Source organism: Erpetoichthys calabaricus, chromosome 10 (assembly GCF_900747795.2).
Source record: "Erpetoichthys calabaricus chromosome 10, fErpCal1.3, whole genome shotgun sequence".
In the NCBI taxonomy this organism is placed as follows: Eukaryota; Metazoa; Chordata; class Cladistia; order Polypteriformes; family Polypteridae; genus Erpetoichthys; species Erpetoichthys calabaricus.
In genome coordinates, this window is record NC_041403.2 from 85,809,222 (window position 1) to 85,834,654 (window position 25,433).

Here is a 25,433-nt window from a genome sequence, read left to right on the forward strand (position 1 = left end):
AGTGTGCCTTGAAATGGACTGAGAATGGTTTCCAGTCTTACACTTCATGCTGCTGTGACTGCATCCACTTCCCTGTAACTCTATAATTAGACCAAGTAAATACCGGTATAAAATTGTTTTAGCTTTAGTTTATGGAGAGAAAAAAAAAACCTTCACAAGGCTCAAATAAGATAATAAGCCTGACTGAAAACTGAGTGCAGAAATAAGATTTGTAGACCTCCACTACATTCAGTGCTTACAAGTATCTGCCCCCCAATTATGCCAAGATGCCATTAAATATGTGACCCTCAAGCGTGAATTCCTTAAATAACAGTATTTTAAATTAGCTACTTAACACTTAAAAAAAACTGATTTGGCATACACTGTTTTCCACTGCTGTCTCCCCCCAATATTTTGAAAAGAAACATGAAGCAAAATCAGCAATCAGATCATAAACCTCTTGCTGTTCAGCAAGACAGAATGCAAAGTTGTTATTGTTTTTAGTGCTGGTTTAAAAAAAGCAGAAGACCTTATACCAGAACATATTACACACATCATATAGCAATGCCATCTGTGCTTCTCTTGAAATCTGCTTGTGACATCAATGGCGTAAGGTTCGAGTTTCAATTGCGAAGTGGAACTAGTAGACTTCTGCGGTGGGTTGGCACCCTGCCCAGGATTGGTTCCTGCCTTGTGCCCTGTGTTGGCTGGGATTGGCTCCAGCAGACCCACGTGACCCTGTGTTCGGATTCAGCGGGTTAGAAAATGGATGGAACTAGTAGACTTAGGCCGTACAGTGACAAGTGACAAGGTCTGCACAGGTTTTAGGACCATACTTGAGATGGCGGGTAGTAACGACAGCAGTTCTATCATTCAAATGGTTCTGAACCCACTTATTGTAAATGTAAGCTATGGTTTGCAGCACTGTGCCAAACCTGGATGGGGTGCCAGTCCACTGTAGAGCACACTTAGGCACACATCCACACTTACACAGACTAATTTAGAGTTGTGACAAGAATTATGAAACACAGGCATCAGGAGGATGTGCGGACTCAACACAGTTGGGTCTCAATTCAAGCCCAGTTTCTGAAGATGTGAGGCAGCAGCACTAACAACTGTGTCGTTAAGCAACTCTAGTACTGCTTGCAGCTTAAAAATGCTTACTAGTTGTCACACACACACACTTTTATAGTTTACTAGCTGTGTAAGCCTGTGCTGTAAAAGCTCCTAAAAACTATTAAAAAATAGAAATTCAGAGTCGGTGGTTTTGTTTAGTGGATGTGCTCATCCCCCTTGTCTATCAGCAGCTAAGTGAGTTTCTCTCTGTGTTTTTCTTTCCTCGGCGGTTTCGCTTTCTTTTAGCTTCATGTTGTAGCCTCTTACTGTACTTCTTTCTTTTTCCAACTCGTTAACTTAGGGTCGCCTTGCCGGCACTTTGAGCTTCAAGCTGAAGCCTCGCACTTCCAGGCCGAAGAGACAGACACACACACTTCCATGCGTAGACGTTTATATATAAGGTAAGATCATTATTAGTAAAATTACTTAAAGAACTACAATAAGAAAACAGTATGAACTAAGGACCAAACTAAAAGTGCTGTCAGTGCTAAACACAAGGCCAACTTGGAAGCTCCCAGGCCACCATCCTGGCACTCCTGTCTTTCAGCATGTTAATCCTGCTTGTCAGTCTGGCTAATAAGGGATAATGCTAGAGCTAGTTAAGAACGACAACGAGGAACAAGACCATCTAGGGCAAAGATGCATGGCTATCCCTGATGAACAATTCTCAGCTGTTACGCATTCAGATTTAAAGGTTTGATGGATAAAGGATTGAAAGCTGACGCATGTAAATCATTGCTGAGCACCAAAGGCCAGGTGTTTCCTGCGCACAGGAGAGACACCGAGCAGCTTCCAGAACTCACAGACACTGATGGATACTGGCTGGGACTTGGGGAGTTGCAGCCATCTGGTGGTTGTAAAAAGGTTTCTGCTGCACATCTTTGTGGTCTCCAGCTGTGAAAATCTTGCATTGCATGATACCAATACAAGAGCTGTACAGGCCTGCTAAAGGAATGATTTCACATTAGAACTGCGCTCCATGTGTGCTGTAGGGGGGTTGGTACACATCTGTGAAAAGGCAAGAAAGGGAGCGGCGCTCTGAAGAGTGTCATAGCGAAACTTTTAAAACCAAAAGAGGAATTAGGTTATTTCTGGGCTGAGAAACAAAGACATTAAATGGTTAGCTGGAAAGGCGTAATGGAAAGTAAGAGGTCAAGAAAACACCACTTACTATTTATTTGATGAATAATAATAATGGCTCTTCAGTTTGGGACATTCAGGTCAAGTGGCTACTATTAGGCGTGGGCTTTAGCATCAGTGGTGTGACAAAGGACTTGCATTAAGAACTTTGTAGTACTATGGTTTACAAACTAAATTAAAGTCTTGAGAAGAAGGAATCATTCTGCCCAACATGTCTTATCAATGACTCTTAACACGTCCAAACTACCATCGAGATGATTTTAAAGAGACAACCAGTATCCAGTGTCCAGTTCATTTCTCAATTTTAAACTCTTATACCAGTTTCATTTTCACTTATACCATTTTTCATTCCATTGACGGGTGTCAGCAAGAGTGAAAGGGAAGGTCTATCGGACGGTAATGAGACCAGCTATGTTATATGGTTTGGAGACGGTGGCACTGACCAGAAAGCAGGAGACAGAGCTGGAGGTAGCAGAGTTAAAGATGCTAAGATTTGCATTGGGTGTGACAAAGACGGACAGGATTAGAAAGGAGGACATTAGAGGGTCAGCTCAGGTAGGACGGTTGGGAGACAAAATCAGAGAGGCGAGATTGCTTTGGTTTGGACATGTGCAGAGGAGAGATGCTGAGTATATTAGGAGAAGGATGCTAAGGATAGAGCTGCCAGGTAAGAGGAAATAAGGAAGGCCTAAGAGAAGGTTTATGGATGTGGCTGAGAGAGGACATGCAGGTGATGGGTATAACAGAACAAGATGCAGAAGACAGAGAGATATGGAAGAAGATGATCCGCTGTGGCAACCCCTAACAACCGAAAGAAGAAGATACCATTTTCATTTATAATCCTACTTTGTTAATTTCATCTCACAAAAGTCCAGAAAGGAACTGGAAGTGTGCTTGAGTGGCTGCTGGCCCCATAGGATGAGAATACTGCACTGGAATATGCATGGGAACATATTAGAAATATTTATGCATACTTATGATAATAACCTGGGGTGTAAAAAACAGGGAAATTAAAATAGCACTCTGACATCATCATCAGTAGCTTGCCCTTAAAAGGACCATTCAGCTGTTCAAAAAATCTGCATGAGGTGTTCTGTGGCTCCACACCCTCTCAGCTGCCTCACCCCAAACCTGCCACCAGCTTCAAATTGTTTACCTGAGGTAGACAGCAACACCATCTTCCACACTTTCCCAGCTCCATGAGTCAATGTAAAACCAAGACCCTACCCGAGTCTCACTGGTGGCCTCACACCCAGACCAATGGTCTTTACCAACAGAGGAGTGATCCTGAATAAATGCTTCTCATAGGTGTTCTATCTGCCCAAGCTCTTCTGCTCCCCTTGGCTGTCTTACCTTCTTTAACTCTAGGTAACACAAGGCAGCCTAGAAGATGCCGAGGTAAGAGCTTAGTGGAGGCCACACCATCTGTTGCAGAGCTCCTTGTTCTTCTTTTTGCTGAAGATAGTTCTTTATGCCTTGGCCACATGTTTGGTGTTATTGTCATACTGCAGAATTAGGTTAGGACAGATTCAAACACCTCCTGATGGTATTGTGTGATGGATGAGAATCTGACAGTACTTCTCAGCACTGGCAATTACATTAACTCTCCCAGATAACCACCTTGTAAGAGACCTGAGTTTGAAGTAGCACCCGCAGCTCTCAGTTTCTGGCCCTCAACTTTGTGCTTCTTTAGAAGAGCTTGGCCAGCATATCATAAACGCCTATCTGTTCTCAAATATCTGCTTGGCAGAGACTTTGCTGATGCAAGATGGCCATCTTTTTGTCTTGTTACTTTGCTTACTCTTGCCGTTGAATTGTTGATTTGAAAGTTAAACTGTTACATCTCCCACACATTCACCTTTCAGTCTGATTGTCCTTCATCCAGTTTGAACCAAACTAGTTAAGTGGAACAGAAATGGGTGTAGAAGGAATCAATCAAATGATTATGTCACTGATCATTAGTAGTTGTTTACATTCTTTGTTTAATTGTGCACTGGTCTATATACTTATAAAGTAATCAAGGTTTAATGTAAAAATCGGCCTTTCATTTAATGTTACTTTCTGCAATGGAATATGAAAATTCTACCGTACATTTTATTTTTTGGAAAATTAATATTTAGAAATCAGTAATTTACTGTTTTCCATTGACACTAATGCAGAAGGCAAAAAACAAACATCTAAAATCAAATTTTAGTAACATATACACTTTAAGTTTCGGGCGGTGAAACACACTTTCTTACAAATATAAGTCAGAAAGAAGTGAGATGAGGTGCAAGTCAGCACTCATGACACACAAGTCTCACTTTATCTTTCAAATTGCTCAGATCTGTAATGCACACTGCCTTTCCCCAGCTGGGGTACTTCAGTCTTTCAGTTTCATCTCAAATGCAGCCTCCCCACCCCTCTCCATGGGGGACAGCTCTGAAACGATGCTGTTGCATTTTTTTAAATCTGAGATGACAGAATCTGAGATGAGTTTCATTGAAGATTAAGTTTTTCTTTTCTTTTATTTTTTTTGTTAAAACCTTATACTTTTTTCTATGACTTCAATAATAAATTGTAATTAAAAAAAGAACTGTTTATTAATTTAATTTTTGCAAGTCAGAACCCAGAACGAAATGGGTGGTACCAGAAGTGGGCTTGCAGAAATAGAGTAACAACAGCATTAATATTATACTTAAGAATATATCTTCTACCTGGCAATTCTGAAAGCTTATGCCCCAGAACTCTGATACATACTAGAGAAATGCTTTAGAAAATAATTCCTACAGATGACTCCGAGTGTTTGTTATTTAACTTTGAACAATCACCCAGAAGGAAGCGTAGGATCAAGCTGATAGGGCTGCAATCCTTGCTACATTGTTAACTGGAGAGGCACAGCAAGCTATATGGTGGCATGCAAAAGTTTGGGCACCCTTGCTTAAAATGTCTGTAACTGTGAATAGTTAAGTAAGCAGAAGGACTGGTCACCTAATGGCATAAAGTTAAAGATGACACATTTCTTTAATATTTTAAACCAGATTACACTTTTTATTTCCATCATTCACAGGTACAAAACACCAGAAAAAAATTAAAGGGAATGAAGCAAAATTTTGAGCTCCTGATATGGTCACGACATAGTGACACCCCCTTTGGCAGTATCACAGCTTGTAAATGTTTTTTGTAGCCAGCTAAGAGTCTTTCTTTTCTTACTTGGGGTATTTTCGCCCATTTGTCTTTGCAGAAGGCTTCTAATTCTGCAAGATTCTTGAGCCATCTTGCATGCACTGCTCTTTTCAGATCTATCCACAGATTTTTAATAATGTTTAGGTCAGTGGACTGCGAGGGCCACAAAACCGTCAGCTTGTGCCCCTTGAAGTACTGCATTCTAAATTTTGAGGTGTGCTTCAGATCCTTATGTTGTTTTAGGTTCAGCTTTTTTACAGATGGTGTGATGTTTGCTTCCAGACTTTGCTGGTATTTATTTGAATCCTTTCTTCCCCCTACAAGTGACATGTTCCCTGTGCCACTGGCTGCAGCACAAGCCCAAAGCCTGATTGATCCATTGCATGCTTAATAGCTGGTTTTCTTTTCCTGGAATTTGGCAATCATTACTTTGCACATTGAGGCCAAAAAGATTTATTTTGACCTCATCAGTCCACAGGACTCATTTTCAGAATGCATCAGGCTTGTTTAGATGTTTATTTGCAAACTTCAGATGCTGAATTTTGTGGCTAGGACACAGGAAATTTTTTCTTCTCCTGACTCTACCATGATATTCATATTTGTTCAGGTGTCGCTGCACAGTAGTATAGTGCACCACCACTCCAGAGTCTGCTAAATCTTCCTGAAGGTCTTTTGTAGTCAAATGGGGTTTTTTATTTGCCTTTCTAGCAATCCAGTTCTTTCAGAAAGTTTTCTTGGTCTTCCACATCTCAACTTGACCTCCACTATTCCTGTTAACTGCCATTTCTTAATAACATTACAAACTGAGGAAACAGCTACTTCTGAAAACGCTTTGCTGTCTTCTTGTAGCTTTCTCCTGCTTTGTAAGCATCAACGATTTCATTTTTCAGAGTGCTAGGCAGCTCCTTAGAGGAGCCCATGGATGCTGATTGGTGAGACAAGGTTTGAGAACTCAGAGAATTTATACAGCTTTACAATTTACATCACTTGGGGTTTCCTAACGATGACTGTGAACAAGCCACATCCCTAATGAGCTAATGAAGGTCTGAGACCTCGGTAAATGTTATCTGAAACCTCACATATTTTGAGATGCCCAAACGTTTACACGAGGTTCCTTTCCGTTTTTCACTGTACAATTGTACAAATCAAAAACAATACTCTAATCTTGCATAAAATGTTGAAAAGAAATACGTCATCTTTAACTTTCTGCCATTTGACACTCAGTTCTTCTGCTCACTTATCTATTCACAGTAAAAGACATTTTAAGCAAAGGTGCCCAAACATTTGCATGCCAGTGTACATACTGTAGTGATTAATGATTAATGATTTTGATTTTTTGAAACAGCAGATTTTTCTTCATACACGTTTGAGTTCTTTGGCCATGGAGACACAAATTTTGAACCTGGTGAATTCACCCTCAACATCCTGTTACAGCTCAGACTGAAGATCTAGTGAATTTCTTTTAGAGTTTGTGGAGCAAACACATGGTAGAAAAGTTTGCAACAGATGCAATGTAAAATGAAGACTGGAAAAAGCAAAAAACACTTGGAAAGAAAAGGACCATCCCAGAATAAATTCAAGACCCAAACAACTCTTTCTCGTCCTCCTTTAGCCTAATGAGGTGCAGTTTATGCTCAATGAGAATGGACGCTAGAATCATGTCTTTAGAGTTCTGTACAAGCAGGACAAAGCCCCATTGCCCTAGCAGCTTCTTCCTTCAGAAATACTGTGAATCAGGCAAAATAATCCAGGTACAGAAGTTTAGAAAGCTTCTAAATGTCTTGGTGGCACAACCTTTATAATGGTGATTGTAACTGTATTCAGACTTCAGACTTTACATCAACAAAGGCTCAAGCTGCAATAAAAGTGCACAGATTTTCTCATTTTCACTAAAGAGAAGGGAGGAGAACATCACACTAGTAATTTGAGAACATCTCCATATGCCAGTGAGGGAAGGCACCAGGGAGTATTAAACAGTTGGTCAGGGCAGTAGATGGACCCTGAGGCCAAAGATATTTGATAGTTGTACAGAAGACCTCCTTCTGGCTGATACCATTCTGCTCTTTCAAAGGTAAAGACAGGCTGTACTGCAGCATGATATTTTTGACAAAGGAGAAGTGGCAGGCTGACTTAGAGACCTTGCATACGACTGTAGGTAATATCAGACACACTAAACTGCTGCTCCTGCAGGAAAGGAAGGCTTACTCAGAACATGGGAAATAATTCAGTAGCATTGTTAAAAGTGATGGCCTCAGAATAAAAAAACCTATTGAGTCCTGAGTTGGGAAGGCAATGGGAAGAAAAGGCCAGGGGCTTTACAGATCCAGTCCACCATACGAACACACTAAATGAGGACTGCGTGATAATACATTTATACTACTTGGCATTATTCAAGGTTTGAAAATTATTCATGAAGGCCCTTTCCATTCAGCTATTTCACTCAATGTTCAGGTTGGATGAGTGGCAGTTGTCTAAAATGTCCCAAGGCACCTGCATGCTGTTAAGTCATTAAAGTCCTTAAGGGGACAAAACAGGCGTCTTACTTTCACGCATTAAGGCCATGAGTTTCATGATTCTTCTGCCAGTTAGAAAGAGGTCTCCAGGCCATAGAAAATAACTCCTGGAATGACCTTTCAGTTCTTTTGCATTATAATTACCCATCTAATATACATTTATTGAACACAAATAAGAATTTAAAAAACTGACTACAGTGGTGCTTGAAAATTAGTGACTCCTAGAGAATCTTCCACATTCCTGCATAAAAATGACTTAAAACATCACCAGATTTTCACACAAGGCCTAAAAGTAGATATGGAGAACCCCGCTAAACAAATGAGACAATAATATCACACTTGGTCAGTTATTTATTGAGGACTATCACCCAGTATTACATATCTGTGATTGGCTAAAGTATGTGAACCTTTGCTTTTAGTATTTGATGTGACCTCCTTTTGACAGCAATAACTGCAATTAAACGTTTCCAGTAAGTTGTAAACAGTCCTTCACATTGGCTTAGAGAAATTTTATCCCATTCCTCCATACAGAGTTGCCTCAACTCAAGGATGTTGCTGGGTTTTCTCAAATCATCTGCACACTTCGGGTCCTTCCACATCAGTTCTACTGGGTTAAGGCCATTCCAAAACCTTCATTTTATTCTTCTTTGAGCACTCATTAGTAGAACGACTTGTGTGCTTGGGGTCGCTGTCTTGCTGTGTGACCCAGTTTCTCTTGAGATGTAGTCTGCGGACAGATGTCTTGACATTTTCCTTTAGACTTCACTGGTATAACTCAGAATTCATTTTCGCGTCCACAATGGCAAGTGGTCCTGGCCCAGCCGCAGTCAAACAGGCCCAGAGCATGATAACTACAGCCACCATGTTTCACAGATGGGATGAGCTTCTCATGCTGGAATGCAGCATTTTTCTTTCTCCAAACATAAAGCTTCTCATTTGAACGAAAGAGTTCTAGTTTGGTCTCATTTGTCCATAAAACATTACTCCATTAGCTTTCAGGCTTGTCCACATGGTCTTTAGCAAACTATAGATAGGAAGCAATGTTTTATTTTTTGGAAAGTAGTGGCTTTCTCCTTGCAACCCTGACATGTACACCACTATTGTTCTCCTAATGGTGGACTCATGAACCTTTACATTAACCAATGTGAGAGAGGCTACCCTTAGTTCTTTTGAGATCTCATGGACTATCACACGCCTGTCCTTGGAGTGATCTTTGTTGGTCGATGACTCCAGGGGAGAATAACAGTAGGCTTAAACTTCCTCCAGTTGTGCACACTGTCTGACTGTGTAGTGGTGCAATTTAGACTCTTTAGAGATGGTTTTGTAGCCTTTTCCAGCATGATGAACATCAATAATTATTTTTCCGAGGTCCTCTAAAGTGTCCTTTGTCTGTGGCATGATGCACTGATATTGCACAAACATGTTGGAAGATGACGCTCTTGATAAGGCCCTGATCTTTTAACAAAAACAGGGAGCCCATTCACACCTAATTGTCACCACATTGATTGACCACACTGGACTCTAATCCCACCTTTAAATTACCAGGTAGGTTCACATACTTTGGCCACTCACAGATATGTAATACTGGGTGATTTTTCTCAAAGAATAACTTACCAAGTATGATTTTGTGTCTCATTTGTTTAGCTGGGTTCTCAATATCTACTTTTAGGACTTGTGAGATAATCTAATGATGTTTTAAGTCATATTTATACAGGAATATGGAAAGTTCTGAAGGGTTTGCTAACTTGCAAGATCTACTGCATATATTTTTTTTTCTCGAAGAAGAAGCTGCTAGAGTCTTATTTGTGTGTTACAAAATTCAGATCACACCTGAAAAATTCAAAGTTCCCCTTTTCTGCCTCTCAGTGTAGATCTGTTTATTAAATAATTAATTCTTTTAAAATCCACTCTACTACAGTAGCTCTCTTAATTCTAACCTGGCTTCATTGTTTATTAACATTTATGGCCACTTGTGTCCCATGTACAGCAAGTCCAGAAGAAGCACAGGTTCCTCCCAAAGCCTCAGCATTTCCCTGGGATTTCAGTAGACGTGTTTCTTTGTTAGTGCAGTAAAATGTGTTTTGTCATGGTGCTTTGTCCTGCTTTCTTACTTCCTTGTGATGAAGGATGGTGTGTACTGTATATTTTTCACACACAGGAGAGCAGACGGTCTCTTTCAGGATCTAACATAACAGTAAACAGTAGAATGAGCTGACATTTATACACAAAGTTAATGAACCTGTAAATTTCTCATCCAGTCCAGTCCATGACAATGCCCAGGCCCTCCTGCCATGCCAAAATAAAAAGCCAATGATAAGAACTGGAAATGCCATTCAACCAGTGACATCTGGAGAGGATGCTGGTGCTCCAGAGCAGAGATAGGGATAGTGGCCTATTTAGACAAAGGCAAAAGAGACAAAAATCTCTACTGCCATCATAAAATGGAGTGATTGGAAAACAACAGCAAATAATGATAGAGCCTACAGGGCAGAGCAAAGTCTAATGTTGCATGTCCTGCAAAAGCAATCATCCATAAAGTTAAATTGTTTGGGTTTGGTCATCTGACCTACTAGAATTATGTTATAACTCATGATGAAGGTGTATTGTCATGTCTGAGGTGTCCATCACACAGTTTAAGAAAACGTCTGTGTCCAGAAAAGCAGTGTCAGAAACAACGGCCAAGCGATATGTGCAACAATTGTCAAAGTATTAGGCTGTTCTCCTCATGTGACCTTCCATAACTACATCTATAAATGTCAGGCACCACGTGTCATTGTAATGAACAAAATCAGCAACTGATAGGTCTATAACATTATGTCTTTCCCCATTTTTAGAAATGATAAAATGGTACCTTAATCATGGGGTGTAATTATTAGATGAAACACAACTATATGCTTGTAGTCAGCACTGGGATGAGAATATTTGAACAAGTTCGTTAGACATGAAGAATAAGGATCTCTTACTCAACATCTCAGAAAAGGAGTGGAAGGCAGCAATGCACAGAATTCACTAGAGCTTCATATGTGCAAAGCATAGAATTATTCAACTTAAAATCATCTATCGAGCACATCTGTCTCGCTTAAAATTGTCCAAAATGTTTCCAGGGCAAGATCCAACCTGCGAACGCTGCGATCAAGCTCCAGCCTCACTGGTTCACATGTTTTGGGCCTGCGCTAAATTAATATCATTTTGGACCAAACTCTTTAAATGCCTTTTAGACAGCCTTGGTGTCACAATCCCACCTAACCCACTAACAGCTGTGTTTGGTGTACTCCCAGATGGGCTTAAAGTGGAGAAGGACAAGCAAACTGTAATTGCCTTTACTACACTATTGGCAGGCAGACTTATTTTGCTCAGCTGGAAGAATCCTAACTCTCCCCTTTTAAGTCAGTGGGTAACTGATGTTATATACTGTTTGAAACTGGAAAAAATCAAATTCTCACTTAGAGGATCTGTGCAAAACTTTTTTAAAACCTGGCAGGAGTTTTACTTTGGTTGTTGGCCTTCCTCTCTTTCTCATGGGTGGAGGTTGATTTGAATTTAGGTTTGTCAAATTTGACTGGATTGTATAGAATGTTACTTTTAATAAATTCAATAAAATTAAAAAAAAAAAAAGAAAGAAATGAAGAAAAAAACAAACACCTACCATCCACATAATACTGCGATTTTGCAAAGTTTACAAATGTTTCTCCACGGGATGACGTCAGTTTCATTGCCTGCTTCTTGTCAGAAATGGGCACTCTGACACCCTGGCACAGGATACTCAGATTTGAAAACATTGGCATGAAGATCTCGGGCAGAGAGCAGTTATACACACGGGGGTTGTACAGCAACAGCTGCTCAGCTGCAAAAATGAAAAAGCATCAAAAAAGTTGCGTCTCCTTTCATCAACACTCACGAACATCCGTGGGCTTCACACGAGTCTCACCTATGCTGACAAACTGGGCGCCCCTGTAAGTCACACACAGAGCCGTCTGTCCATTTCGCTTCCCAGTTGGAGGCCAACCATATCCTTTTTCTGGAAAAGGAGGAAAGCGAGGAACACTGTGGCTAAGCCAGAAGCCCTGCTCCATATCAAAGAGCACAGTCCCTAAAGTAAAAGAGAAGGGGTTTAGTTTCACTTTTGCCCCATCGCGTATCAATGTGAAAGAACTAACGCCAGGCCACTACAGGAGGGCGACTATCAAAGGCTTCGGCAGGCTAAAATTATGAAAGGCTTGTTTAGTGGCAAATGATACTAGATAAAAGGTTTGACAATTACTGATGTTATAGCGAAGGATAATTAAATAAATCTAAACAGTCGCTGTGATTGTTTTTCTGTGGTGCCAAATCAGCAGAACTCAAGAACTGAGCAAACCCACAGTATTCCCAGTGACTTTATGCTCTGTATAAATGTTTCTATATTTGATAATATTAGATTACATAAATAGGATAACATGATGTAATAGTGATTAGAAATGCAAACATCAAAAGTAGATGTATGGCAGTATAAAATATATCAAAAATAACATTTTGTAAAGAGTGGAGTTCAGTGTTTATGCATGCACCACTAAGTAATTATTAACACTACCTAAAGCACTTTAGCCTTTTAGCGATTGAATAACCCCTCACCATGCTGAATTGTAACAGATTTTACAATTTTTCAGAGAATCAAACAGAGTCATCTGCAGATTACAAAAGAAAAGAAACTGCCCAGCTGTGGTCTTAAAAACTGAAGTCGCTAGATTGTAAGAAACATAAGATGAAAGCGTTCAGGACTTCATTTCTTAATTTTTATAGCAGGCCTCTTTAGTGTAACATCTATTAGGAAAACATGGAATTTGCTTACAGCTTTCAGGGTGTGAAGGGCATCTATTACTGAAGTTTATAAACACTATAAACATTTTTCCTTTGAAATGAAGAACTTGTCGGAGAACATTTTCAAAGCACTTCTCATTTTCAGGATAATTTAACCTTATTACAAATCTGCTGCTTTTTGTTACAAAGAGCAGAAGGAGATTTTTATTCTGTTAGCCAACAGTGCCAACTTCTTCAACATTCATCAAACATATTCAAGTGATTCATGTAGGTGTACTATAGTACGTAATTAAAAAGAAAGGGTTACAATTCAATGATTTTAGATCAGTATTTTGTGGTAGGTCAACTAGGGACAAATGCAGTTATTAGCGTGTTTGAAAATGTATTCTACTTAAAAAAGCAGTCTGCCATTCTCATTCAAATAAAGTCTAACATCCCAAAAAATCTTCTGTTTCAATTTTAATTAACTGAGGCGGGCGTCATCCAGAGAAGAAGTGCCAAAAGTAGCATTTGCTGCAAATTCTAGTTATAAAGAGCATGCCGAATATAATCAGCAGCATTGATGCATGCATTTAATCTTCCTTGCTCGTTTCTAGAGAAACACCATACTTTTGTCATTTTTTTTTACATGTACACAGTATTTATAAATCAGTTTAACAGTTACTTTTTGTGTTAAGCATTACCAGCCTAAAACACTGTTTGAAATAAACGGATGCCAGGGTGGAAGTGAAAGTGAGTGGCATGGTGGTACAGCGTCTCCTCCTCCTCCTCCTCCCAAACTCTCGTCACTTTGGTTTAATCACTGTATTGCATGTTTTAGTTTTCCCAGTGCAGGTCCTCTCTGGGTACTCCAGATTCACTCTGTGTCCAAAAGATGTACTTGTTAGGAGAATTTATATGTTGTGGTGGGTGGCTGTGCCCAGCCGGGACACCGAGAAGGACCGGGAGAGGTACTATGCCTCCCTCAGACCACGAGAGAGCAGCCGCCCTGTTTGAAAGGGGGCCACGGGAATTGAGCATGGAAGCTCAACCCTATAGGGGCCCATGGCCACTGCCAGGGGATGCCCTGAAGACTTTGCAGCCCTGGACGTCAGCACTTCCGCCATACCCAGATTACCGGGGACACCCGAAGTGCTTCTGGGTGCTCATGCGGCACTTCTGCTACACCAGGAAGTGCCGCAGGAAGCTCATTAGAGGGCACCTGGAGCACATCCGGGTAGACATAAAAGGGGCCGACTCCCTCCAGTCATCAGCTGCCGTCGGGATGAAGAGGACAGAGCTCAGAGCAGAGGAGTAGAGGCGGCAAAGAGAGGACTTTTGGAGAGCCCGAGCTTGAGGGTGTGTGGTGCAGAGGCACTGGGTTGTGTGCAAAACTGTGTGGTGTTTTAAAGCATCTGTGTCTTCCTGTCTGTGTCGAGGCTGGTCTCCACAATGGCATCCCAGATGGGACTCTCTGCCTGATACAAGGTGGGGACCTGTCGACAAAAATAATTTTGTGGACAGCCTGACACAGCAGGACAACACACACGGACCGCGGAAGCGGTACGCACACAACCGCGCGGGAGCGACTCACCCAGAGGATCGCCAAAGGTTCACACGCACGCCATCTCCACCTGATGCAGGAAGAGAAGACCTGGCAGAGCAGGATAGCAGTGGACTCCCTGGAGCACGCCGTCGCTGAGGAGTCCCGATTTGCAACACGATGGAGAAGGCCGCATGGAGGAGGTTGCCTCCAGCAGACGGGATCCAGGAGGTAAGTCCTGGCCCAGCGGCAGTCGGCCCTGGGGGCCGGCCTGGCCAGACCTTGTTTTTGTGTCTCAGGCAGGGGCTGCCTGGATCCACGTCGGTGGCCAATGCGTGCCAACTTGTAGAGTAGTGCCCGAGCGGTAGCAGCAGGAAACGCAGGGGAGGAGGAACCGCTGCAGCTCCGAAAGCTGCAGCAGCAGAGGCATTGCCAGGAGGCTCGCCACCGCATCAGGGGTCGAAAGTAGAAGATGGTGGAGAACCAGAAGTCCCTCCCCGAGTCTAGCAAAGGATTAGATGGTGTGTGTTGTGTGCCCACCGATGATTGGTCGGAGGCAGGGCCAATGAATGTCTATCCTGAGCCAGTTGGAGGACCCGACTGAGCTGAGGAGAAAGCTCCACGGCACGCAGCCGGCACATAGGGCTGAACGTACGGTAAGTCCACCGCCGGCTGATGTTCTGTGCTTGCTGGCAACTCTGTTCTGTGTTGAGGCTGGTCTCCACAATGTATAAACTCCATGGGTGAGTGTGTGTGTGTAAGTGACTGTGCCCTGTGATGAGGTGCCGTTCTGTCTAGTACAGGTTCCTGACATCTCCACCATGCTGCTAATTCTCACAGGATCAGTAAATGAATAATCGGGTAATATGAAATAAATTCTTTGCAGTTATATAGCGCTTTTCTCACTACTCAAAGCACTCAGCAATTGCAGGTTAAGGGCCTTGCTCAAGGGCCCAACAGAGCAGAGTCCCTTTTGGCATTTTACGGGATTCGAACCGGCAACCTTCCGATTGCCAGTGCAGATCCCTAGACTCAGCGCCACCACTCCGCCTGAAAGGTCAACATACACTATTTCTAAATATCTTCATAAAATATTCTGTGCATTTAAGATCACACAAAAATATATTTTTGAAGTTGAGGGCTATAGTATCATCTTTTTGGACCTTAGTGTGACCTCCTCAGGTCTTTATGGGTGTTCTCCATGTTTGCTACTCTCTACCCTCAATCCCAGACTGAGCCAGGATAGGTGAAGATGCGACTCTGGGCCACTCTAGGAGTTGACGTAAATATATGAACATATATTTGGACCACAAAATTGTTTTCTTTTTGTTGAAAAAACTTGTATATCTAAATATATATATCTGAGAACTGAACAATTGCCACTACCTTCATAATATAATGAGGCTTTGTGAAAAAATGAAACATATTATTGACAAAGTGGGGCTCAGGTCAAAATTAAAGAAAAACAAGTTTTTGTAGTATTATTAAACAAGTACGTTTGAGCAGTGATTTACAGAGTAATGAGAAAAGAAGGTCAGGTCCTTCTTTGAGAGCTTACGTGCTTATGCTCTGTCAACAGTAGTATTTGGGAACGCTTGGGAACTTTGTCCTTTAACTCGCCCTTTGACAGGACCAATCAGAAGCACCCGTACGTGACATTGACCTGATTAATGGCAACATTTTGCAATAACAACCTTTCTTTGCCATCCACACAGCAACAAAATGAACATGGGCTGTAATAGAAATTAACAGATAGCTACTGCCGCATTAGTTAATCATTGTTTTATGCTAAAGAACAAATGAAAGGGGACTGATTTTTGGCTATAACACCTATTCATAGTTACTGATATGAACAAACTTTAAGAGAACATGAAAACTCCTAGCTGAACGGAGGACATACAGCGGTATCCTCTGCCTCTTAATTCACTATTACATTAATATAATGTGAAAAAAATCAAATAATAATTTAAAACAGTCTTTTTTTCCTCCACATCTCCTATGTTTTCTTGTTGTATGGAGGAACTGGTCCTCTGTTTGAGTTGGACCCCTGGCCAGACAGCAGGCCATTGCAGTGGCAGATTATAGGCCAATGTTAAGTCCTCTGCATATCAGTGCTTACAAGGGAACTTCATTTGGTTCCTTTATGTTTCTTTGCTTGAAAGAAATTAATAATTCTGCAAACGTTGTTTGGGGTATTGTGTTCTTTTTTGTTGTTGAGGTCAGCTTCCAACCTTTTCAGTTCACACTTGACACCTACACTATACCCCTTTCCACTGCACCCCTCTGGTACACCTCCTATGTACAAAAATGTAAAGTATTTTTAAATTCATCAACCGGAAAATGCTTAGATTTATGTAAAGAAGGAGCATTATAATTATCATTTCAGATGAGGACATGTTACAGGCATGTAGAAACATTTTGCAGCTACATTATTTTCTTTATAGTTTTCAGTTTTGACCATTAATGGAGCTCCATTTTCATCCATTTCTTTTTCTATATTTGTTTTCTCTTGACCAGGCTGCTTGGAGCTGTAGCCTATCCTGGCAGCAACTGGGAAAACCAGCAGCGACAACCAGTCAGAAACAGGACACCAGTATACACACTTATATTGAATAACAACAGGCCAGCACAAGGGTGCAGGGAGAACATGAAACCCTTCACAGAGGAGTTACGTAGTCACTGTCAGCACCGGGGTCTTTTAGATGACTGGCAGGCAAGCTTTTCATTCTTGTTGCCTTCTTTACTTTATATTTCTTACTCTGATATGATTGTGTAAGACAGCACTAAAAACAAAAGTTATTAAGACTGATTGACTAGGGGAAAAAAAAGAAGATTTCTCCAGGGATAGATAGATAGATAGATAGATAGATAGATAGATAGATAGATAGATAGATAGATAGATAGATAGACAGACAGACAGACAGACAGACAGACAGACAGACAGACAGACAGACAGACAGACAGACAGACATCCATCTATCCATCAGTTATATGAGAAGATTCAATGAAATGTAAATGTAAATGTAAGCAAACCATTCTAGTTAAGTAACATACCTTTAGTATGGCCGTGATTCTTTTTGTAGTCCAGCAATGGAGGATCATCATTATATAGCAAGTATGCAGACGTGTTCGACTGTTTAAAGAATAAAATGTTTAACAAATTAAAAACAAACCATCATTGATTGCTAGTCTCAAGTACACTGCGCCAAGTTAGGAAGAAAACCAATGCAGGCATGAAGAGAACATGCAAATGACACACAGACAACAATAAGATGTGGCATCTAAATCCAGGAACTATGAGTTGTAGTGTATATATTCAAATTAAATACTAAAGATTATTAAAAAGTTACATAAGGTAACATTCTCAACATTCTGAGTAGTGGGATAGAGTCAAACAAGGCTGGAAACGGTCCTGGTCAGGATGCCAGTTCATCGGGGGGGCCCACTGAGGCATATACACCCACACTGACCCAGGCCAATTTTCATTTGCCTATCTTCATAACATACACGTCATTGGTATGTGGGAAGACAATCCTCCCAAGCATGTGAAGAACATGCAGACACAACATAAACAACGTTAAGCAGAGGATGCCAGAGACATCAGCACTAGCCACTGCGTCACTGTACCACAGATTTGAAACAACAGGCGCACTAAGATGGCCCGGTTTCCCCTCCAGGGTTGATTCCCACCTAAATGGCCTGTAGACCTCGCCTAGAGTGGGTCATAAAATAGATTGATGAAATGATTCAAACATACCATAGCTACCTCATCTAAAGGAGACATTCCTTAATAGAAGAACACCTCACATTCAACGTCATTTATAGTTTATAAAATTACACAGCCATAAGTAATAGCTGCTTTCAGCATTTGACTAGTTTACGTTTTATTTATAAAGTCTCCCCAATCAAGTCAATTGGGATGAACACAGTGCGCTTTCTCCAGAGCCTCAATCAGAATCTATCAGTTTCCGAGTGAAACAGCGCACAATGAGCTTTTGTGTTGGGCGTTACGTCACTCTTACATTCACATCCTCGGTGACTCGTCCTGTCACAACACATTGATAAAAATGGCACATCTTTAGAATTTTGGTTGCTTAGAAAAGGGGGTTTCATTCTTCATTTCCACAGCTTTTGAATAGATTTTTAAATCCGTTGTGTGATTGGATGAGATAAATAATTCGACGTTGTGGTTATTGGCAGGTGATTTTATTTTTGTTTCTCCTGTAGCACTGCATGCTTTTGGTTTAATCAAAATCTTTTGGGGGAAGTAATCAAATCCACACACCCCTCCGTTTATTTTAAACTAAAAAATGTCCCGAAAATTGATTGTCAGGTAAATCCAAATCCAGTTGAGTCGGGTGTTTAATTGATTTAGATCACTTCAGAGGTGCACAACATAACATGTTAGCAGCAGGGTTCCTAGAGTAGTAGAGGAGGAATAAAAAAAAAAAAAGAGTCGGATCAAACAATAGTGGTGCAGTCATTTCCATGGAAACAGCCCAATCCCCCCACACCCCCACCCCCAAAGCACACGAACAGATTATTTGTGTGAAATATAATATATGGGGAAAAAATCCAGCCGGAAAAGGCTGTTGTTACCTTAGACTTGTGATCCTGATAAAGCTGCCCAAGGGTGTACCACAGAGCACCCTGGCTGTCATTGACCAGGAATCTGCTGCGCTGCCAGCTTGGAAGAGTCGGGTCGAGATACATGTAATCTAGGCCAGTCCCCACACTTTCATTAATCTTGTATTTTGGTAACTTATAAATAATAAACCTAGGAAACAGGCACAAAAAGCATGTTACATTGTAAACCTTCAGGAGAACATCGAAATACTTTTCACCCCAGATTGCAACACTCCGGCCAACTGCCTGAGCCCTCACTGTAGTTTGTTGCAGTTTTGCATATAAACATATTGACAGTCTTGTTGCGATGTTGTTCTCCTGCTGACACTAATCTACTAGTGAATGATCAGTCCTAAAAGTAATTATCGACACCTCAGACACTGACACTGGGGGAGCTCACACGTGCTCCTTGTGTCCAACATCCCACCATTCGGTGACTGACCGGGCGAGTTGTGCACAGTTATGGTCGGCCACATCCCACGATCCTGGAATGGAAAGAGTGGCACCAGAAAAAGGCTTTGCAGTATCTAAAGCACCTTGACACACACAGACACAGACACACAAGGATGAGTTAGGGTGCCGGTAGTGAACCTAACCTGCATGTCATAAGGATGTGGCAGAAAATCTCGTAGTCTCCCAGAGGAAACAAAGCTGCCGACAAGAGCTGAATTTGGGTCCCGTGCCCCATAAAGGAGCAGCACTAAGTACTCAGCCACCTGTTTTCTGTGAACTCTTCCACTTTTTTGTTTTGTTCAAGGGGTGGCTCCATGGAATATTCCTTTGTGTTTTTTTTTTTGCCAGAAGATTAGGCAATCAAGGAATTAAAAAAAAAATTCTGAAATGAAAACAGTTCAGCTCCTTTAAACAGCATATATTGCATTATATTTCTGAAGTAATACTTGATCTATTTAAAAAATGGTAATCAGCAAAAGGCGCTTCAGTATAAAACGTGCACATCCACACACTTTTGTTGATTAAAACATGTAGGTGGAATTTGGTAAACGCCGTTCCCAGAAAAGCAGCTTATGTTGCTGGCATTTTGTCAAACATACATATTCAACACTCTGCGTTTCTTTCCTTCTATTCTTAGCTCCCTCACTACCAAAAGGATATTTTGTACTTTCTGTGTTGTCACAGCAACAACAACAAAAAAAGAAAAAAAAATAGAAATATCCAAAAGAATATACTTATCTTGCTTTTTATGCCTTTGGGGGAAAATATCATTATCTTTATTAAGTGAATGTGGGTCATGCTGGATTAACAGACTCCCGATTGAAATAAACTTGTTTGCTGCATCCAAAACACGGGCCCATTTGCATGTTGACCTTATTTTCTGCAGGGCAGTGCTAAAAGGCGTCTTCTTCATAAAGAACGCTAAAAATGCTTCTGTTTAGAGCACGCTTCAAAAAGAATGATGCCCACTTTCAATTCAGATATCAATTCTGGCAGCTCTCGAATATTACAAAGCAGTTAATAAAACTGTGGGGTTTTTTTTTTCATAAACCTCTTAAAATTGCTATTTTGGTCATTTTCCATCCTAACATTTCCAGGTTACATTAGTCAGCCAGACTCACACCCACTTATAGAGGGAGAGCTTAGAGCTGCCAGTCAGCCTGACATGGCCAACTCAGGGATGTGCCACAAGATAAGCCACACACAATAACGGAGCAGGAAGTGCGTAGATGATGTCAATGACCATTTATTACATTATCGCCACTGATCCGTTATTGTATTAATATAACAGCAATGACATTTGTCTTTGTACATTGAATGCTACAGTTAATTCACAGTGTGTTTGACAATAGCATAAAGTAAGATTTGAATGTGCCATCTTACAGCCACTTGACCCCACTGTTGGCCAGATTGCTACTTTATAACTGCCATTGCCCTCAGTACTTATGAGTCAACCAATTTTAGTGGTCAGAATACAACAATATGCCATTGTAGAATGAAACTGTGTACAGTTCAGCTAGATAACAAGCATTGTTTGCAGATCTAAATAGTTCACTATTTTAATAATGAGACAGGGTAATGTTTTTATTTTTATCCTCATATAGGGCTCACTATGAATATATATGGTATGATGGACGGCCAGGGCCCATTCCCATTGTAATAGAAGGACTGGTGCAGCAGATGTACACAAGGGACTACCTCCCCTGGGACGCTAGATAGTAGCCCCCCGGGTTGCGACTGTGCCTCAGATTTCCAGAGTTTGGCACAGCCCTGTTGGGTTCTTTAAGGGTCACCAGGGGGAGCTCCAGAGCCCTACTCTGGGCTTCCACCACACCTGAGAGTGATTCCTGACAATGCTGATGGACCACCCGAGGTGCTCCCTGGTGCAGGTCATTTCACTCAGAGAGGAGGAGGAGGAGGATGACTATGACGAAGCTTGCCAGAGGAGGAGTGGAGGCAAAGAGAAGAAAGTACTGTATATTGGTGCTTTGTGCTCTATTGTGCTTGGGTACTGATGGGAAACGAAGGGGAAGAGTTTCCCACACCTAAATTGGTAACTGTTGCGTTGGGTGGTCACAATGGATCGTGCTAAAGATTAAATGTAATGAAAACCGAGAGTTGGCAGTGGTGGGGATTGGGCTGGTCAATGTTTCTAAATATTCATGTCATTTTTAATGTCACAAAAAGTGAGAGCTCAATTGCCAGGAGAACTGGAGCCAATATGTCAGCCATCGGTGTTGAGTGGTCCTCTCTGGTTCAATCACACCACCTAGGCCATGTTTATTGTTATTACCACCCACACAATTGGTCTGCATGCAGTAATATCTACTTCATGCTGCCATTTTTGTTGATGTATAAAATTCAGTGTACAAATGAAAACTATACATTTCTTTGTTAAATTTAAGAGTCCAAGAGGTGAGTCAGCTGCACATTTGTTTAAAGCCACAGCCTTATTACCATTATTATTACAAGCTCTTCATTACCATTTTCCATAAAGAAGCATAGTATAAGAGTGATAATAAGAAAAAAAAATCAGTAAATTCTAGTAATTCTTAATGAACGGTAACAAAAGAATAAAAGACAGGCCTCCTAATGTGCAAATGATTCAGCTGTCAGTCTGCTTGAAAGCAAGTGTGAAGTTCCCTCAGGACAGCAACATGTCCTCTGTTAAGGAGAAGTGTAAGGACGCCAGGCTATCAAATCGTTTCTTCAAAAGAGGCAGAAATGTTCAAAGACAGACAATTAGACACAGCTAGAAGGTATATCTTTTAATGCTAATACAGTAGGCTTCTTTCCCAATAATGAGTGACAGTACAGATGGGGATTATTCCTTCTTCTACACATATATATATATATATATCCATCCATCCATCCATTTTCCAACCCGCTGAATCCGAACACAGGGTCACGGGATATATATATATATATATATATATATATATATATATATATATATACATACATACATACAGTGCATCTGGAAAGTATTCACAGCGCATCACTTTTTCCACATTTTGTTATGTTACAGCCTTATTCTAAAATGGATTAAATTCATTTTTTTCCTCAGAATTCTACACACAACACCCCATAATGACAATGTGAAAAAAGTTTACTTGAAATTTTTGCAAATTTATTAAAAATAAAAAAATTGAGAAAGCACATGTACATAAGTATTCACAGCCTTTGCCATGAAGCTCAAAATTGAGCTCAGGTGCATCCTGTTTCCCCTGATCATCCTTGAGATGTTTCTGCAGCTTAATTGGAGTCCACCTGTGGTAAATTCAGTTGATTGGACATGATTTGGAAAGACACACACCTGTCTATATAAGGTCCCACAGTTGATAGTTCATGTCAGAGCACAAACCAAGCATGAAGTCAAAGGAATTGTCTGTAGACCTCCGAGACAGGATTGTCTCAAGGCACAAATCTGGGGAACATTACAGAAAAATTTCTGCTGCTTTGAAGGTCCCAATGAGCACAGTGGCCTCCATCATCCGTAAGTGGAAGAAGTTCGAAACCACCCGGACTCTTCCTAGAGCTGGCCGGCCATCTAAACTGAGCGATCGGGGGAGAAGGGCCTTAGTCAGGGAGGTGACCAAGAACCCAATGGTCACTCTGTCAGCGCTCCAGAGGTCCTCTGTGGAGAGAGGAGAACCTTCCAGAAGCACAACCATCTCTGCAGCAATCCATCAATCAGGCCTGTATGGTAGAGTGGCCAGACGGAAGCCACTCCTTAGTAAAAGGCACATGGCAGCCTGCCTGGAGTTTACCAAAAGGCACCTGAAGGACTCTCAGACCATGAGAGAGAAAATTCTCTGGTCTGATGAGACAAAGATTGAACTCTTTGGTGTGAATGCCAGGTGTCACGTTTGGAGGAAACCTGGCACTGCTCATCACCAGGCCAATACCATCCCTACAGTGAAGCATGGTGGTGGCAGCATCATGCTGTGGGGATGTTTATCAGCGGCAGGGACTGGGAGACTAGTCAGGATAAAGGGAAAGATGACTGCAGCAATGTACAGAGACATCCTGGATGAAAACCTGCTTCAGAGCGCTCTTGACCTCAGACTGGGGCGACGGTTCATCTTTCAGCAGGACAATGACCTTAAGCACACAGCCAAGATATCAAAGGAGTGGCTTCAGGACAACTCTGTGAATGTCCTTGAGTGGCCCAGCTAGAGCCCAGACTTGAATCCGATTGAACATCTCTGGAGAGATCTTAAAATGGCTGTGCACCGACGCTTCCCATCCAACCTGATGGAGCTTGAGAGGTGCTGCAAAGAGGAATGGGCGAAACTGGCCAAGGATAGGTGTGCCAAGCTTGTGGCATCATATTCAAAAAGACTTGAGGCTGTAATTGCTGCCAAAGGTGCATCAACAAAGTATTGAGCAAAGGCTGTGAATACTTTATGTACATGTGATTTCTCAGTTTTTTTATTTTTAATAAATTTGCAAAAACCTAAGTAAACTTTTTTCATGTTGTCATTATGGGGTGTTGTGTGTAGAATTCTGAGGAAAAATGAATTTAATCCATTTTGGAATAAGGCTGTAACATAACAAAATGTGGAAAAAGTGATGCACTGTGAATACTTTCCGGATACACTGTATATATATATATACACACATACATACATACAGAATAATTACATACCAGATCAGCGACAAAACACAGCAAAACACGTAACAGAGTGGCCTCCACTTAGGTCTTTCAATTCTTATATATATTTGTTATTTTTGCATGCAACATGGTGGTGATGGTGGGGTGGGGGCTGCGCTGACACCCCACAGCAAACCACCCACATTAAGATCCAAGTGCAGCTCTGCAACGGGTGACACCTCAGCACCACACTGTTTAAAGACTGGTATTCATTGTTAGAAACAGTTTGTTTTTTTTAAATGGAAACTTTTGCTCCTTAATACTCTTTTCTCAACTCTTGTGTTGCTTCTCATTGTTTAGTAATTATCAGTGTTTTTTTATTCTGCCATATTTAAATTATAACTTAGTCAAAATGAAATGATGCTGAGGTTAGAAAAATCAGACTAGTCAGTATTAGCATTTTTATTTATACTTTTAAGTACTGGGTGTTTTTTTTTATTTGTGAAGGCCAGTGAAGCACATGCCTACTACATGTTGTGGAAAATAAGTGAAAGTTTCCCCTGTTAAGTTAACTTACTATTAAACTGTTCATAACAACCCTCAACTTTGTCTTCTTTAACATTTTGTCTTTCAATTTTCTGTCATATGCTCAATGTAATTACTTATCTTGTAAACTATTGCTTGGTGTAGAATGTGAAACTGTCTTTGTGCCGGAGGCTGTGGAGCCGAGCCCAATGGCCCAGCCATGATTTTTACACCATTGGGTGTGTGAGTGCGTGCGTGTGCGACCTGAAGACGTTCCAGTGTAGCAACAGAGGCATCGCCCTTATTGAAGGAGGGCAAAACTTTACTGCACATTTACACTTCCGATTCAAGTGCTTCCCAGTGGAGGCCGTGCAGCACACACCAGCAAAGAAACAGAAAGAGCCCAGTAAGAAGGAACAAGAAAAAGAAAGAAAGGAGATCAGAATCATAAAAGTATCACTCACTGCATCTTGAGTTTCACTCATCACTGAGGAGAACCAGCCACCGAGAATGTCTACGTGTGTTCGTTTCAGCTTGTGGAAAAGAACTTTGGGAGCATGATGCTCCTGTTTCAAAGAAGCACAACTCATGTTGTAGAACAAAAAAAAAAACAGTATGAATGTAGAAAGTCATGGATTCAACTGTTTGCTAGTTTTACACTGCCCAGCAAGCACGGCCACGTGGTAGTTAGTGCTGCTACCAACTTACAGAGAATGGTTCAAATTGAGCGTTTTGCATAGTCTGTTCTTTCTTTGTTAATTTGGCTTGTCCTTTTTCCCTTAAAGCTGTTTGTTTCTCAACTTGAGGTTTTCCCGTTTCAGTTTAGGTGGTTCATCACCAATATATTTTCCTGGGCAGTAGGGATGTGTAAGAATACTAATATACTTAACATTTCAATCTGGGATAAGTTCTACCTACCTACCTACCTACCTACCTATCTATCAATCATATAGTGCCTTTTATCCACCGATCAATCATATAGTGCCTTTCATCTATTTAT

General features: G+C 41.1%; 1 protein-coding gene across 1 annotated transcript in view; it reads right to left on the reverse strand.

Annotated features, from left to right (window-relative positions):
- Nucleotides 1-25,433, reverse strand: part of LOC114659214 (deoxyribonuclease-2-beta-like) — a 35,134-nt gene that overhangs the window by 3,983 nt on the left and 5,718 nt on the right. The window contains exons 2-5 of the mRNA XM_028811546.2: nt 18,832-19,009; nt 17,287-17,365; nt 11,842-12,003; nt 11,560-11,757 (exon numbers count right to left, since the gene is read on the reverse strand). Coding sequence (XP_028667379.2) covers nt 11,560-11,757; nt 11,842-12,003; nt 17,287-17,365; nt 18,832-19,009 — 617 coding nt within the window. The remainder of the gene's footprint in view (nt 1-11,559; nt 11,758-11,841; nt 12,004-17,286; nt 17,366-18,831; nt 19,010-25,433) is intronic.